The 18,429-nt window shown below is 39.8% G+C and overlaps 1 protein-coding gene across 1 annotated transcript in view; it reads right to left on the bottom strand.

Moving 5' to 3' along the window:
• wdr93 (WD repeat domain 93) overlaps positions 1 to 12,414 on the bottom strand; it is a gene marked incomplete at both ends in the record, with an annotated part of 67,329 nt that extends 54,915 nt beyond the window's left edge. Inside the window, 4 exons of the mRNA XM_084192412.1 lie at positions 1,040 to 1,104; positions 11,624 to 11,768; positions 11,919 to 12,002; positions 12,154 to 12,414. Of these exons, the coding sequence (XP_084048538.1) occupies positions 1,040 to 1,104; positions 11,624 to 11,768; positions 11,919 to 12,002; positions 12,154 to 12,414 (555 nt within the window). The remainder of the gene's footprint in view (positions 1 to 1,039; positions 1,105 to 11,623; positions 11,769 to 11,918; positions 12,003 to 12,153) is intronic.
• Between the last annotated feature and the right edge of the window lie 6,015 nt (positions 12,415 to 18,429).

The following is an 18,429-nucleotide window of genomic DNA, read 5'->3' as shown; positions in this document are numbered from 1 at the left end:
AGGGCTCTATTGTCCCTCTAACCATCAGGTCCTAATGGCCTGGGACTCAGTACTCTATTGTCCCTCTAATCACTCTGACATCAATGCAAATGCAATCGAAAATCGCATCAAACCCTTATCATCAAAACAGTGTCATACTTTTAAAATTAAATTAGGCTACATTGTTTGACCTCACTGTGATCGATCAATTTGAAGAAAGAAGTTCAACAGCAGATTGAAACTGAGAGGAAAACATGGTCTTTGGATGTTGTTCCAAAGGCAAACACAACTAAATGGACAGCGCTTTCTAAGGTGATGATTCATTCAGAGGATTGAAGATGGCGAATGTAGAACACCAATATGCATATTAGAGCTCATGGCTATGCCTATTCATGAGCTGTTTACAATAGTCCAATAGCCGACCGCATATTACGTATGGCAGAAAAACATTAAAATGCTATTCTGTTCTTCTGAAATACATTTTCTTCATATCATAATGTTTCCTTAGACCTGTCTAAAATAAATTATGGATTTATTGTGATGGTGTATATTACATGGATTTATTAGGCTTTTCTGAAAAGGTGCACCTCAATGTGTTTATGTTAATTAACAGTTAATTACCGTAAGACCGGCAGTTATTTGCATGACAGTTACCGGCTGACAAAATGTAATGACTTCCACAGCGCTAGTCCAAGGATTCCGGATAGCACTAACCTCACTCACGCCTGTGAGCAATCACTCACTTAACTAGCCTTGCTGGTGCTCAAAGTACCTGGCTTCTGAATGCTGCCCCCTAATGGTGGGATGTTCTATTGGGAAACTGACTAACGGAATTCCTAACAATAACATATTGGGATAAAAACAAAACTGAATCAAAATGGTCATTAAATATATATATCTTTTTCACTTAACCATTATTTTACAAGGTAAGCTGACTGAGAACACATTGTGATTTCCAGCAAGGACCTGGGGAATAGTTCCAGGAGAGAGGAGGAGGAGGAGGATGAATGAGCCAATGGAAATAATATAGACCTCAGAGATGCAAAGCAACAATACTTACTGTTTCATTCATGACTTTTATCAGATGGAGGGTTTCTGAGTAATAAGCAAAGAGTCTGGCAACACCTACAGTCAGATGAGGAGGAGGAGGAGGAGGAGGAGGAGGAGGAGGAGGAGGATGGGGAGAGGAGGTGGAAGGGGAGAGGAGGTGGAAGGGGAGAGGAGAAGGAGGAGGAGGGAGGAGGTGGAGAAGGAGGTGAGGAGGTGGTAGAGGAGGGTGAGGAGGAGGATGTGTAAAAGGAAGAGGTGGAGGAGGAGGAGAGGAGGAGGAGGAGGAGGAGGAGATAGTGGAGGAGGAGGTGAGGAGTTGGAGGAGGAGGGAGGGGAGGGTGAGGAGGAGGATGTGTAAAAGGAAGAGGTAGAGGAGGGAGAGGAGGCGCAGGAGGAGGGAGAGGAGGTTGTGGAGGAGGAGGTGAGGAGGTGGAGGAGGATGAGGTGGTGGAGGAGGAGGAGGAGGAGGAGGAGGAGGAGGAGGAGGGAGAGGAGAAGAGAAGAGAAGGAGGAGGGAGAGATAGAAAGAAGAACTAGAATAGTGTTCATAGTGTACATAGTTTTAATAGTGTTAATAGTGTTAATAGTGTTAATAGTGTTAATAGTGTTAATAGTGTTCACAGTTTTAATAGTGTTCATTTCCATCACTGGGCGTCAAACGTTAACAGCATACAACCTGACAGTCAGCTTATATGAGTTGGTGTTACCCATAGACATGATATAATAGTGTAATTATGTGGTGTTACCCATAGACATGATATAATAGTGTAATTATGTGGTGTTACCCATAGATATATGATATAATAGTGTAATTATGTGGTGTTACCCATAGACATGATATAATAGTGTAATTATGTGGTGTTACCCATAGACATGATATAATAGTGTAATTATGTGGTGTTACCCATAGATATATTATATAATAGTGTGGTGTTACCCATAGATATATTATATAATAGTGTGGTGTTACCCATAGATATATTATATAATAGTGTGGTGTTACCCATAGACATGATATAATAGTGTAATTATGTGGTGTTACCCATAGACATGATATAATAGTGTAATTATGTGGTGTTACCCATAGACATGATATAATAGTGTGGTGTTACCCATAGACATGATATAATAGTGTGGTGTTACCCATAGATATATTATATACTAGTGTGGTGTTACCCATAGACATGATATAATAGTGTGGTGTTACCCATAGACATATGATATAATAGTGTGGTGTTACCCATAGATATATGATATAATAGTGTGGTGTTACCCATAGATATATGATATAATAGTGTGGTGTTACCCATAGATATATGATATAATAGTGTGGTGTTACCCATAGATATATGATATAATAGTGTGGTGTTACCCATAGATATATGATATAATAGTGTGGTGTTACCCATAGATATATGATATAATAGTGTGGTGTTACCCATAGATATATGATATAATAGTGTGGTGTTACCCATAGATATATGATATAATAGTGTGGTGTTACCCATAGACATGATATAATAGTGTGGTGTTACCCATAGATATATGATATAATAGTGTGGTGTTACCCATAGATATATGATATAATAGTGTGGTGTTACCCATAGATATATTATATAATAGTGTGGTGTTACCCATAGATATATGATATAATAGTGTGGTGTTACCCATAGACATGATATAATAGTGTGGTGTTACCCATAGATATATGATATAATAGTGTGGTGTTACCCATAGACATGATATAATAGTGTGGTGTTACCCATAGACATGATATAATAGTGTAATTATGTGGTGTTACCCATAGACATGATATAATAGTGTAATTATGTGGTGTTACCCATAGACATGATATAATAGTGTAATTATGTGGTGTTACCCATAGACATATGATATAATAGTGTAATTATGTGGTGTTACCCATAGACATGATATAATAGTGTAATTATGTGGTGTTACCCATAGACATGATATAATAGTGTGGTGTTACCCATAGATATATTATATAATAGTGTAATTATGTGGTGTTACCCATAGATATATTATATAATAGTGTGGTGTTACCCATAAACATGATATAATAGTGTAATTATGTGGTGTTACCCATAGACATATGATATAATAGTGTAATTATGTGGTGTTACCCATAGACATGATATAATAGTGTAATTATGTGGTGTTACCCATAGACATGATATAATAGTGTAATTATGTGGTGTTACCCATAGACATGATATAATAGTGTAATTATGTGGTGTTACCCATAGACATGATATAATAGTGTAATTATGTGGTGTTACCCATAGATATATGATATAATAGTGTAATTATGTGGTGTTACCCATAGACATGATATAATAGTGTAATTATGTGGTGTTACCCATAGACATGATATAATAGTGTAATTATGTGGTGTTACCCATAGATATATTATATAATAGTGTGGTGTTACCCATAGACATGATATAATAGTGTAATTATGTGGTGTTACCCATAGACATATGATATAATAGTGTAATTATGTGGTGTTACCCATAGACATGATATAATAGTGTAATTATGTGGTGTTACCCATAGACATGATATAATAGTGTAATTATGTGGTGTTACCCATAGACATGATATAATAGTGTAATTATGTGGTGTTACCCATAGACATGATATAATAGTGTAATTATGTGGTGTTACCCATAGATATATGATATAATAGTGTAATTATGTGGTGTTACCCATAGACATGATATAATAGTGTAATTATGTGGTGTTACCCATAGACATGATATAATAGTGTAATTATGTGGTGTTACCCATAGACATGATATAATAGTGTGGTGTTACCCATAGACATATGATATAATAGTGTAATTATGTGGTGTTACCCATAGACATGATATAATAGTGTGGTGTTACCCATAGACATGATATAATAGTGTAATTATGTGGTGTTACCCATAGACATGATATAATAGTGTAATTATGTGGTGTTACCCATAGACATGATATAATAGTGTAATTATGTGGTGTTACCCATAGACATGATATAATAGTGTGGTGTTACCCATAGATATATGATATAATAGTGTGGTGTTACCCATAGATATATTATATAATAGTGTGGTGTTACCCATAGACATGATATAATAGTGTGGTGTTACCCATAGATATATGATATAATAGTGTGGTGTTACCCATAGATATATGATATAATAGTGTGGTGTTACCCATAGATATATGATATAATAGTGTTCACAGTTTTAATAGTGTTCATTTCCATCACTGGGCGTCAAATGTTAACAGCATACAACCTGACAGTCAGCTTATATGAGTTGGTGTTACCCATAGACATGATATAATAGTGTAATTATGTGGTGTTACCCATAGACATGATATAATAGTGTAATTATGTGGTGTTACCCATAGACATGATATAATAGTGTAATTATGTGGTGTTACCCATAGACATGATATAATAGTGTAATTATGTGGTGTTACCCATAGACATGATATAATAGTGTAATTATGTGGTGTTACCCATAGACATGATATAATAGTGTAATTATGTGGTGTTACCCATAGACATGATATAATAGTGTAATTATGTGGTGTTACCCATAGACATGATATAATAGTGTAATTATGTGGTGTTACCCATAGACATGATATAATAGTGTAATTATGTGGTGTTACCCATAGATATATTATATAATAGTGTGGTGTTACCCATAGATATATTATATAATAGTGTGGTGTTACCCATAGATATATTATATAATAGTGTGGTGTTACCCATAGACATGATATAATAGTGTAATTATGTGGTGTTACCCATAGACATGATATAATAGTGTAATTATGTGGTGTTACCCATAGACATATGATATAATAGTGTGGTGTTACCCATAGACATATGATATAATAGTGTAATTATGTGGTGTTACCCATAGACATATGATATAATAGTGTAATTATGTGGTGTTACCCATAGATATATGATATAATAGTGTGGTGTTACCCATAGATATATTATATAATAGTGTGGTGTTACCCATAGATATATTATATAATAGTGTGGTGTTACCCATAGATATATTATATAATAGTGTGGTGTTACCCATAGACATGATATAATAGTGTAATTATGTGGTGTTACCCATAGACATGATATAATAGTGTAATTATGTGGTGTTACCCATAGACATGATATAATAGTGTAATTATGTGGTGTTACCCATAGATATATGATATAATAGTGTGGTGTTACCCATAGATATATTATATAATAGTGTGGTGTTACCCATAGACATATGATATAATAGTGTGGTGTTACCCATAGATATATGATATAATAGTGTGGTGTTACCCATAGATATATGATATAATAGTGTGGTGTTACCCATAGATATATGATATAATAGTGTGGTGTTACCCATAGATATATGATATAATAGTGTGGTGTTACCCATAGATATATGATATAATAGTGTGGTGTTACCCATAGACATGATATAATAGTGTAATTATGTGGTGTTACCCATAGACATGATATAATAGTGTAATTATGTGGTGTTACCCATAGATATATGATATAATAATGTAATTATGTGGTGTTACCCATAGATATATGATATAATAGTGTAATTATGTGGTGTTACCCATAGATATATGATATAATAGTGTGGTGTTACCCATAGATATATGATATAATAGTGTGGTGTTACCCATAGATATATGATATAATAGTGTGGTGTTACCCATAGACATGATATAATAGTGTGGTGTTACCCATAGATATATTATATAATAGTGTGGTGTTACCCATAGATATATGATATAATAGTGTGGTGTTACCCATAGATATATGATATAATAGTGTGGTGTTACCCATAGATATATTATATAATAGTGTGGTGTTACCCATAGATATATGATATAATAGTGTGGTGTTACCCATAGACATGATATAATAGTGTAATTATGTGGTGTTACCCATAGACATGATATAATAGTGTAATTATGTGGTGTTACCCATAGATATATGATATAATAGTGTAATTATGTGGTGTTACCCATAGATATATGATATAATAGTGTAATTATGTGGTGTTACCCATAGATATATGATATAATAGTGTGGTGTTACCCATAGATATATGATATAATAGTGTGGTGTTACCCATAGACATATGATATAATAGTGTGGTGTTACCCATAGATATATTATATAATAGTGTGGTGTTACCCATAGACATGATATAATAGTGTAATTATGTGGTGTTACCCATAGATATATTATATAATAGTGTGGTGTTACCCATAGACATGATATAATAGTGTAATTATGTGGTGTTACCCATAGACATGATATAATAGTGTCATTATGTGGTGTTACCCATAGACATGATATAATAGTGTAATTATGTGGTGTTACCCATAGACATGATATAATAGTGTGGTGTTACCCATAGATATATGATATAATAGTGTGGTGTTACCCATAGACATGATATAATAGTGTAATTATGTGGTGTTCCCCATTGACATATGATATAATAGTGTTCTGTTTAAATCAGTGGTATTACCCCTAGACATATTACATTTACATTTTAGTCATTTAGCAGACGCTCTTATCCAGAGCGACTTACAGTTAGTGAGTGCATACATATTTTTTTTTTTTTTCATACTGGCCCCCCGTGGGAATCGAACCCACAACCCTGGTGTTGCAAACGCCATGCTCTACCAACTGAGTTGGGATTCTGGTTCATTGTTTAGCTAGCTAGCTACATGTCTAAACAATAGACTCCACTATGTTGGGATTCTGGTTCATTGTTCAGCTAGCTAGCTACATGTCTAAACAAAAGACTCCACTATGTTGGGATTCTGGTTCATTGTTTAGCTAGCTAGCTACATGTCTAAACAATAGACTCCACTATGTTGGGATTCTGGTTCATTGTTTAGCTAGCTAGCTACATGTCTAAACAATAGACTCCACTATGTTGGGATTCTGGTTCATTGTTTAGCTAGCTAGCTACATGTCTAAACAATAGACTCCACTATGTTGGGATTCTGGTTCATTGTTTAGCTAGCTAGCTACATGTCTAAACAATAGACTCCACTATGTTGGGATTCTGGTTCATTGTTTAGCTAGCTAGCTACATGTCTAAACAAAAGACTCCACTATGTTGGGATTCTGGTTCATTGTTTAGCTAGCTAGCTAGCTACATGTCTAAACAAAAGACTCCACTATGTTGGGATTCTGGTTCATTGTTTAGCTAGCTAGCTACATGTCTAAACAAAAGACTCCACTATGTTGGGATTCTGGTTCATTGTTTAGCTAGCTAGCTACATGTCTAAACAAAAGACTCCACTATGTTGGGATTCTGGTTCATTGTTTAGCTAGCTAGCTACATGTCTAAACAATAGACTCCACTATGTTGGGATTCTGGTTCATTGTTTAGCTAGCTAGCTAGCTACATGTCTAAACAAAAGACTCCACTATGTTGGGATTCTGGTTCATTGTTTAGCTAGCTAGCTACATGTCTAAACAAAAGACTCCACTATGTTGGGATTCTGGTTCATTGTTTAGCTAGCTAGCTACATGTCTAAACAAAAGACTCCACTATGTTGGGATTCTGGTTCATTGTTTAGCTAGCTACATGTCTAAACAATAGACTCCACTATGTTGGGATTCTGGTTCATTGTTTAGCTAGCTAGCTAGCTACATGTCTAAACAAAAGACTCCACTATGTTGGGATTCTGGTTCATTGTTTAGCTAGCTAGCTAGCTACATGTCTAAACAATAGACTCCACTATGTTGGGATTCTGGTTCATTGATTAGCTAGCTAGCTACATGTCTAAACAATAGACTCCACTATGCAAGTAACCATTTCAATAGAATGTTCATGATGTCATTGCGACAACTGTCGATAGACGTAGCTGGTAAATTCGCTCTGTCTTTCTAGACCAGGGGTGTCAAACGTACGGCCCGCGGGCCGGATCAGGCCCGCAAACGGGTTTAATCCGGCCCGCAAGATGATTTAGAAAAAAAAATTAAGAATAATATGTTTTTGATTTTTGTTTTTTTTAAGTATAAAAATGCGCTGCAATTTTTCAATAAAATAAACTGCTGTTCCAATTGCGTCCACTGGATGGCGCAATAGCAATTGTGTTAAGCAAGCAAACTGTTTATACCGGGGCAGAGCAAGTAGGTCAAGCACGTGCAGCCAATGAGCTACTTTGTTTTGCCCGCGATATTTATTACGGCTTCTACTTTTAACATTATGTGCTTTGGCACCCTCATTGCCCCAATATGTCTCTGTCAAAAAATAGAAAAGTGGACGCAGAGTGCAGAGTGATCCAAGAAAAATTGTCATCCTATTTAATCACGGAATTGAATGGGAAAGCTGTATGTTTGGTGTGTTCAGAGCATGTTGCAGTGCTGAAAGAATATAACCTTCGTCGCCACTATGTGAGTCTTCATGCCGACAAATATGACAACTTTCAAGGACAGCGGAGATGAGAGAAGGTGAATGAACTGTTGTCGGGTCTGAAGAAACAGCAGTCTGTGTTTACTCACAGCCGAGACATCAGTGACGCTGCAGTGAAAGCTAGCTACCTCATTGCTAATGAAATCGCAGTGGCTTCAAAACCATTTAGTGAGGGTGAATTTGTAAAAACATGCATGATGAAGGCAGCGGAGATTGTGTGCCCTGAAAAGCGGCAGGCTTTTGCAAATATCAGCCTGACAAGAAACACAGTTGCAGACAGGATTTCCGATCTTTCAGTGGATTTGGACAGCCAGTTGAAGCAAAAAGTTAAGTCATTTATTGCCTTTTCGGTTGCAATTGATGAAAGCACGGACATTACAGATGTTGCACAACTGGCCATTTTCATCCGCGGAGTTGATGACACATTGACCGTCACCGAGGAGTTCGTGGAGTTGGTGCCAATGACAGATACAACGACAGCAGCTGATATTTTCACTGCACACGTCGGCGCGCTGGACAGGGTCGGAGTGGACTGGTCCCGCGCTGTCAGCCTGGCTACAGATGGTGCGCCCTCAATGATCGGGAAAAAAGCAGGCGTTGTGACAAAGTTCAGAGAGAAAGTGCAATCTGCAAATGGAGGACGTGATTTTTTGACTTTTCACTGTATTTTGCACCAGGAGGCTTTGTGTTGCAAGTCATTAAAGATGGATAACGTCATGAAGGTGGTCATCCAAACTGTTAATTTCATCCGATCCAGAAGCCTGAATCACCGTCAGTTTGACAGCCTTCTCAGAGAGAAAGACCACATCTATGGCCTGCCATTCCACACTGAGGTAAGATGGTTAAGCCGAGGTGCTGTGCTGAGGCGTTTATTTGATTTACGAGAAGAAATTGAACAGTTCATGGAAGAAAAGGGCAAACCAGTGTTAGAATTTCATTCCGCAGAATGGATGCAGGACCTTGCATTTATGGTGGATGTTACAGAGCACCTGAATAACTTGAACAAACAGCTGCAAGGGCGCAACAAAGTTGTCACGCAGTATTATGACAGCATACGTTCTTTCAAGTTGAAGCTGTCATTGTGGGAGACGCAACTTGCCGGTGGTGATGCAGCTCACTTCCCCTGTCTGAAAAATGTGTGCGCGACCCAACATGTGGCAGACATGAAGCGGTTCAAAGATAAAATAACGGGACTGTTACGGGAGTTTGAGCAACGCTTTCAGATTTATGTTTATATGTTTTTATGTTGATGTGCTATTGTTTTTAATTGATTTTATTTTATTTGTATATTTAACCTATTCTTGACTCTGTGGTTCTTGCACTTGTTTGGGGAACAGGATTTCATTATTTTTATCTACATTTCTGCCTGAGAAATGACACCCTGATATAGTTCTGTGATCTGTGATATACTTCTGTGAATCACTGAGGCATTGTGTGTTTGTGTGTTCTTTGTCCTCAGAACTTTCAAATAACTTGAGGTGTTTTATGATTAATAGTGATGTTGTGCTTTTGGACACTGTCCTCAGGCTCCAGCTTTATGTTTATATGTTTTTATGTTGATCTGCTATTGTTTTTAATTGATTTTATTTTATTTGTATATTTAACCTATTCTTGACTCTGTGGTTCTTGCACTTGTTTGGGGAACAGGATTTCATTATTTTTATCTACATTTCTGCCTGAGAAATAACACCCTGATATAGTTCTGTGATCTGTGATATACTTCTGTGAATCACTGAGGCATTGTGTGTTTGTGTGTTCTTTGTCCTCAGAACTTTCAAATAACTTGAGGTGTTTTATGATTAATAGTGATGTTGTGCTTGTACTATTTTGGACACACTGTCCTCAGGCTCCAGCTTTATGTTGTATGTTGATCGTATTAAAACAAAGAAAACAATCTGAAGTTGTTGTTTTTAAGTTATATATACCATGATTTTTCCGGTCCGGCCCACTTGGGAATAGATTTTCCTCCATGTGGCCCCTGAGCTAAAATGAGTTTGACACCCCTGTTCAAGACAGAGGGGGCTAAGGGGGCTGAGGCTTTAGAGGGTGTGAACGATACTGAATGGATGTAGACAAAGAAGAGCTCTCCAGTAGGTGTACCAAAACATTCAAGGCCATTTTCTCAAAAGTGGGGTTACAAGTTTATCAACTTTCAAAGCAGAATTACTTTCCCATTGTTCCTCAACTGTAGTGTATGATATACCATTTTGTAGCTCTGAGTCTCTACTTTTATCCAATGTAAAAAACACCATTTCAAATGTTGCTACATAAGACCGAATCGAGTCGGTCGGTCACAAATAGTGTTCTGTTTAATTCTGTGGTGTTACCCATAGACATTCTCTATGATATAATAGTGTAATTATGTGGTGTTACCCATAGACTTATGATAAAATAGTGTTCTGTTTAATTCTGTGGTGTTACCCATAGACATATTATATAATAGCGTTTGTTTAATTCTGTGGTGTTAGATCTATGATATAATAGTGTAACTCTGTGGTGTTAGATCTATGATATAATAGTGTAACTCTGTGGTGTTAGATCTATGATATAATAGTGTAACTCTGTGGTGTTACCCATAGACATATTATATAATAGCGTTTGTTTAATTCTGTGGTGTTAGATCTATGATATAATAGTGTAACTCTGTGGTGTTAGATCTATGATATAATAGTGTAACTCTGTGGTGTTAGATCTATGATATAATAGTGTAACTCTGTGGTGTTAGATCTATGATATAATAGTGTAACTCTGTGGTGTTAGATCTATGATATAATAGTGTAACTCTGTGGTGTTAGATCTATGATATAATAGTGTAACTCTGTGGTGTTAGATCTATGATATAATAGTGTAACTCTGTGGTGTTAGATCTATGATATAATAGTGTAACTCTGTGGTGTTAGATCTATGATATAATAGTGTAACTCTGTGGTGTTAGATCTATGATATAATAGTGTAACTCTGTGGTGTTAGATCTATGATATAATAGTGTAACTCTGTGGTGTTAGATCTATTATATAATAGTGTAACTCTGTGGTGTTAGATCTATGATATAATAGTGTAACTCTGTGGTGTTAGATCTATGATATAATAGTGTAACTCTGTGGTGTTACCCATATCATCCAGGGATGCCAGCAGGTAGGCCATCTCCCCCAGACAGGTGATGTGAAGAGAGGTGATCTCTACCCGATCCTCCTGCCATACTGGCACACAGTAGGGAGAGGAAGAGGAGGAGGTGGTGGTATCCTGGGGCTGGGGCTGAGCCATAACAGACAGGCCGTGGGGGTGACCCAGGAAGATGGAGGAGGTGGTGGTATCCTGGGGCTGGGGCTGAGCCATAACAGACAGGCCGTGGGGGTGACCCAGGAAGATGGAGGAGGTGGTGGTATCCTGGGGCTGGGGCTGAGCCATAACAGACAGGCCGTGGAGGTGACCCAGGAAGATGTACCTGCCGTCCTCAGAGCAGGCCACACAGTTGGTCCTCACAGGGAGCTGGGAACAAACACAGGACATGTGTTGGACTATCATGTAGTGGACACATTTAGACTGGGTTTTATGCATCAACTTTCATCATTTCAATTACAGAACAGCACAGTTTTATAAGGCTAAAAGAAGATAGATGAGAAAATCTATGGGTTAGTACCTTTACGTCCCCTGAGACCTCCATAATGGGTATAGTGTTCTTAGCGTGCTCTGCGACCCTGACCGCTTCTCTCTGTGAGATGAAGTCCCATGCCCTGTCTACCAGTCTGTCTAGGACCTTGTCTATCATTCTGAACGGCTGGGGGAGCTGGTCCTGGAGTTGATCCGGGTCCCTCAGATACAACTCCTCCTCATCATCACCCTGGCTGCTGTCGGAGGGCTCGGGGATATCAGCAGGCCCTTTTCTGATGTACACTGGCATCCTGCTGAGAAAACTGATATGTTGTAACGTCATCAATACCAGGGAAGGTTAAATACTGATGTCATCATACCCTTTTTGCTCAATCAACCAACCAATCAAGAGTTTTCCGCCTGAACAACACTGATTGGAGTTGCTAGCTAGTGTCGTTTGTCTGCTTATTAGCTAACGTTACGCGTTAGCATCACTGGCATTGGAAACAAACATTGTGAAGCTTTGCACACAGACTTCTCTCAAAACTCTTCTGACAAGAGACACAGAACTACTAGCTAGTTAATATACTGTAGACACAAAAGAAAATGACATTTGGCTTCATTGCTCACTTTGAAGTTACTATTACCTTTCACGTCAGAAGTTGGCTACCCAAAGCAAAATCCCGTCGTTGACATATGATCCCTGCTAACTTTGATCCTTGGGACGTCCCCACCACTTTGAAGTTGAAATTGACAAGGATCCCGTATAGCACTGACCCTTCACACACATTGTCTTCCGGTGAGTTGTGTAGCGTCGTCATGACAACAAAGCCTCTCGAGAGGTCCCTTCCCTCTGCTCCTCCCCTTCCCTCTGCTCCTCCCCTTCCCTCTGCTCCTCCCCTTCCCTCTGCTCCTCCCCTTCCCTCTGCTACTTGCAACCCTTTGAGTCAAATATCTAACAATGTGCATGAAAGATCTGGTCGAATCAACATTTAATGGATGATAATGGCAATGTTCTATTGTATAACGATTTCATTCAAAAATATGATCTTGTTTGCACCAATAGGCAATACACTACTGTGGTTAAGGCAATTTCACAAGCAATAATAGTTTTTATCAAAGGAATGTTGACTTATTCTACTGTAGTACCACAGATGTTTCCTCTGGGTCTCTGTTGTTTAAAACACAAGTCCCTCTTTATTCAAGTTAACCGGAGACGTACAAGTATAGTGCATTGAGCTGGAATCTCCCGCTCTCCAACTGCTGTATTTGGATTTCTATTTATTATGGATCCCCATTAGTTCCTGCCAAGGCAGCAGCTACTCTTCCTGGGGTTTATTATGGATCCCCATTAGTTCCTGCCAAGGCAGCAGCTACTCTTCCTGGGGTTTATTATGGATCCCCATTAGTTCCTGCCAAGGCAGCAGCTACTCTTCCTGGGGTCCAAACATATTAAAACACTTACATTACATATAAAACAAAATATAAAACAGTACATCATAAAACATTATTACACCACTACCTATCTACAATACAAAATGTTTAATACCACCATACAAAAATATCACAATGTGTGTGTATGCATGTGTCTGTACCTGTGTGTGTGTCTCTTCACAGTCCCCGCTGTTGCATAAGGTGTATTTTTACCAGTTTTTTTAAATCTGATTCTACTGCTTGCATCAGTTACCTGATGTGGAATAGAGTTCCATGTAGTCATGGCTCTATGTAGTACTGTGCACCTCCCATAGTCTGTTCTGGACTTGGGGACTGTGAAGAGACCTCTGGTGGCATGTCTCGTGGGGTATGCATGGGTGTCCGAGCTGAGTGCCGCCAGTATTCCAAACAGACACCTCGGTACATTCAGCTTGTCAACACCTCTTACAAAAACAAGCAGTGATGAAGTCAATCTCTCTTCCACTCTGAGCCAGGAGAGACTGACATGCATGTCATTAATGTTAGCGCTCCGTGTACTTTTAAGGGCCAGCTGTGCTGCCCTGTTCTGAGCCAACTGCAATTTTCCCAAGTCCCTCTTTGTAGCACCTGACCACACTACTGAACAGTAGTCTAGGTGCGACAAAACTAGGGCCTGTAGGACCTGCCTTGTTGATAGTGCTGTTAAGAAGGCAGAGCAGCGCTTTACTATGGACATACTTCTCCCCATCTTAGCTACTGTTGTATCAATTTATCTCAGCCAATCATCAGTCATTTGTGTAAGTGCTGTGCTTGTTGAATGTCCTTCCCTATAAGCGTGCTGAAAGTCTGTTGTCAATAATTGCTGGAATGGAGTAAATGGAATGGTATCAAAAACATGGTTTTCATGTGTTTGATACAATTACATTCACTTCATTCCATCCATTATACTCCATTCCAGCCATTATTATGAGCCATCCTCCCCTCAGCAGCCTCCACTGGACCCTAGATACCAGGAAATGATATGGACATTTATATATATATATATATATATAAACATGTCTTCACCCTTCTATAACATGGCATTTATATGATAAATACAGATTAGTGTCCTAAATACTGAAATTGTCCTTCAACTGCTGTAATTTGATTTCCCAACTTGTGAATCAGATTGTTACTTAGTCCTGTCCGGACCAACCAGATGTTGGGTTCTAGCTAAAGAATAGCCACATTGTAGTATTATCATTGTAGTATTATCATTGTAGTATTATCATTGTATGTATTATCATTGTAGTATTATCATTGTAGTATTATCATTGTAGTATTATCATTGTAGTATTATCTTTTGCTTGTGAATAAAATGTACAAATCACAGTCCAACCCTGTCTTTATTGGTTGAGTAACTTACCTAAAGCAGCGTTCGTCTTCCTGAGCATCTTCTGGAAATTTGGTGCAAGTTGGCAACACGAACCAAGGTTTAAAAAAAACACACATACGTCATTTTACAAGCTGCAATCTTGTTATCAGGGTGCAGGTCTGTAGTTATCATGGTGCAGGTCTGTAGTTATCAGGGTGCAGGTCTGTAGTTATCAGGGTGCAGGTCTGTAGTTATCAGGGTGCAGGTCTGTAGTTATCATGGTGCAGGTCTGTAGTTCTCATAGTGCAGGTCTGTAGTTCTCAGGGTGCAGGTCTGTAGTTATCATGGTGCAGGTCTGTAGTTATCATGGTGCAGGTCTGTAGTTCTCAGGGTGCAGGTCTGTAGTTATCAGGGTGCAGGTCTGTAGTTCTCAGGGTGCAGGTCAATAGTTATCATGGTGCAGGTCTGTAGTTATCATGGTGCAGGTCTGTAGTTCTCAGGGTGCAGGTCTGTAGTTATCATGGTGCAGGTCTGTAGTTCTCAGGGTGCAGGTCTGTAGTTATCAGGGTGCAGGTCTGTAGTTCTCAGGGTGCAGGTCTGTAGTTATCATGGTGCAGGTCTGTAGTTATCAGGGTGCAGGTCTGTAGTTATCAGGGTGCAGGTCTGTAGTTCTCATGGTGCAGGTCTGTAGTTATCATGGTGCAGGTCTGTAGTTCTCAGGGTGCAGGTCTGTAGTTATCAGGGTGCAGGTCTGTAGTTATCAGGGTGCAGGTCTGTAGTTATCATGGTGCAGGTCTGTAGTTCTCATAGTGCAGGTCTGTAGTTCTCAGGGTGCAGGTCTGTAGTTATCAGGGTGCAGGTCTGTAGTTATCATGGTGCAGGTCTGTAGTTCTCATAGTGCAGGTCTGTAGTTCTCATGGTGCAGGTCTGTAGTTCTCAGGGTGCAGGTCTGTAGTTATCATGGTGCAGGTCTGTAGTTATCATGGTGCAGGTCTGTAGTTATCATGGTGCAGGTCTGTAGTTCTCAGGGTGCAGGTCTGTAGTTATCAGGGTGCAGGTCTGTAGTTCTCAGGGTGCAGGTCTGTAGTTATCATGGTGCAGGTCTGTAGTTATCATGGTGCAGGTCTGTAGTTATCATGGTGCAGGTCTGTAGTTCTCAGGGTGCAGGTCTGTAGTTCTCAGGGTGCAGGTCTGTATTTATCATGGTGCAGGTCTGTAGTTCTCAGGGTGCAGGTCTGTAGTTCTCAGGGTGCAGGTCTGTAGTTATCATGGTGCAGGTCTGTAGTTCTCATGGTGCAGGTCTGTAGTTATCAGGGTGCAGGTCTGTAGTTATCATGGTGCAGGTCTGTAGTTCTCATAGTGCAGGTCTGTAGTTATCATGGTGCAGGTCTGTAGTTATCATGGTGCAGGTCTGTAGTTCTCAGGGTGCAGGTCTGTAGTTATCAGGGTGCAGGTCTGTAGTTCTCAGGGTGCAGGTCTGTAGTTATCATGGTGCAGGTCTGTAGTTATCAGGGTGCAGGTCTGTAGTTATCAGGGTGCAGGTCTGTAGTTATCAGGGTGCAGGTCTGTAGTTCTCAGGGTGCAGGTCTGTAGTTATCATGGTGCAGGTCTGTAGTTCTCAGGGTGCAGGTCTGTAGTTATCAGGGTGCAGGTCTGTAGTTCTCAGGGTGCAGGTCTGTAGTTATCAGGGTGCAGGTCTGTAGTTATCATGGTGCAGGTCTGTAGTTATCATGGTGCAGGTCTGTAGTTATCATGGTGCAGGTCTGTAGTTCTCAGGGTGCAGGTCTGTAGTTATCATGGTGCAGGTCTGTAGTTCTCAGGGTGCAGGTCTGTAGTTCTCATGGTGCAGGTCTGTAGTTATCATGGTGCAGGTCTGTAGTTCTCAGGGTGCAGGTCTGTAGTTATCAGGGTGCAGGTCTGTAGTTATCATGGTGCAGGTCTGTAGTTCTCAGGGTGCAGGTCTGTAGTTCTCAGGGTGCAGGTCTGTAGTTATCAGGGTGTAGGTCTGTAGTTATCAGGGTGCAGGTCTGTAGTTATCATGGTGCAGGTCTGTAGTTATCATGGTGCAGGTCTGTAGTTATCAGGGTGCAGGTCTGTAGTTATCATGGTGCAGGTCTGTAGTTATCAGGGTGCAGGTCTGTAGTTATCATGGTGCAGGTCTGTAGTTATCAGGGTGCAGGTCTGTAGTTATCATGGTGCAGGTCTGTAGTTATCATGGTGCAGGTCTGTAGTTATCAGGGTGCAGGTCTGTAGTTATCAGGGTGCAGGTCTGTAGTTATCAGGGTGCAGGTCTGTAGATGTTGTAGAAACAAAACATTTGTCATTTGAAACTTCGCACATTCAAATAAAATAAAATAAAATTGTATTTGCCACATGCGCCGAATACAACAGGTGTAGACCTTACAGTGAAATGCTTACTTACAAGCCCTTAACCAACAATGTAGTTTTAAGAAAAAAAAAAAAAAGGTGTTAAGTAAAAAATAAAAATTGTAAATAATTAAAGAGCAGCAGTAAAATAAAATAACAGTAGGGAGGCTATATCCAGGGGGTACCGGTACAGAGTCAATGTGCGGGGGCACCGGTTAGTCGAGGTAATACGTACATGTGGGTAGTGTTAAAGTGACTATGCATAGATAATAAACAGAGTAGCAGCAGCGTAAAAGAGGGGGTGGGGTGGGGGGGGACAAAGCAAATAGTCTGGGTGGCCATGATTAGCTGTTCAGGAGTCTTATGGCTTGGGGGTAGAAGCTGTTAAGAAGCCTTTTGGACCTAGACTTAGGGCTCCGGTACCGCTTGCCATGCGGTAGCAGAGAGAACAGTCTATGACTAGGGTGGCTGGAGTCTTTGACAATTTTGAGGGCCTTCCTCTGACACCGCCTGGTATAGAGGTCCTGGATGGCAGGAAGATCGGCCCCAGTGATGTACTGGGCCATACGCACTACCCTCTGTAGCACCTTACGGTCGGATGCCAAGCAGTTACCATACCAAGTTGAGTGAGAGTGTCACGACTTCGGCCGAGGCTGCCTCCCCTCCTTGTTCGGGCAGGCTTCGGCGTTCGTCGTCACCGGAGTACTAACTACTGCCACCCCAATCATCATCACAATTGTCTTGTCAATCACACACACCTGGTTCTAATCCCCTAATTAGTCCATGTATAAGTGTTCCCTCTGGCCCCTTACATTTTACATTTTAGTCATTTAGCAGACGCTTGACCTTGTGGGTGATTGTTTGTTTGTGGAGGTTAGTGAAGCTCGGTGAAGCTCGTGTATTTTATATCGACGGGAGTTTTCCCGTGTGCCTTGTATTTTCCAGTGCGCCTGTTTTGTGCCCTGGAGTGTGTGACGCATATTGTCACGATCGTTCATGAACGAGACGGACCAAGGCGCAGCGTGATAAGCGTACATTTTTATTAAGTACACAACACACGAACAAAACAACAAAACGAACGATACGTGAAGTCCTGAGGTTACAACAACACAAACCTTTACGGAACAAGATCCCACAAACTAACTGGTGCCAACAGGCTGCCTAAGTATGGTTCCCAATCAGAGACAACGA

This window comes from Coregonus lavaretus (genome assembly GCF_964263955.1).
Source record: "Coregonus lavaretus genome assembly, contig: HAP1_SCAFFOLD_873, whole genome shotgun sequence".
Lineage (NCBI taxonomy): Eukaryota > Metazoa > Chordata > Actinopteri > Salmoniformes > Salmonidae > Coregonus > Coregonus lavaretus.
This window is presented reverse-complemented; position numbering and strand designations above follow the sequence as displayed.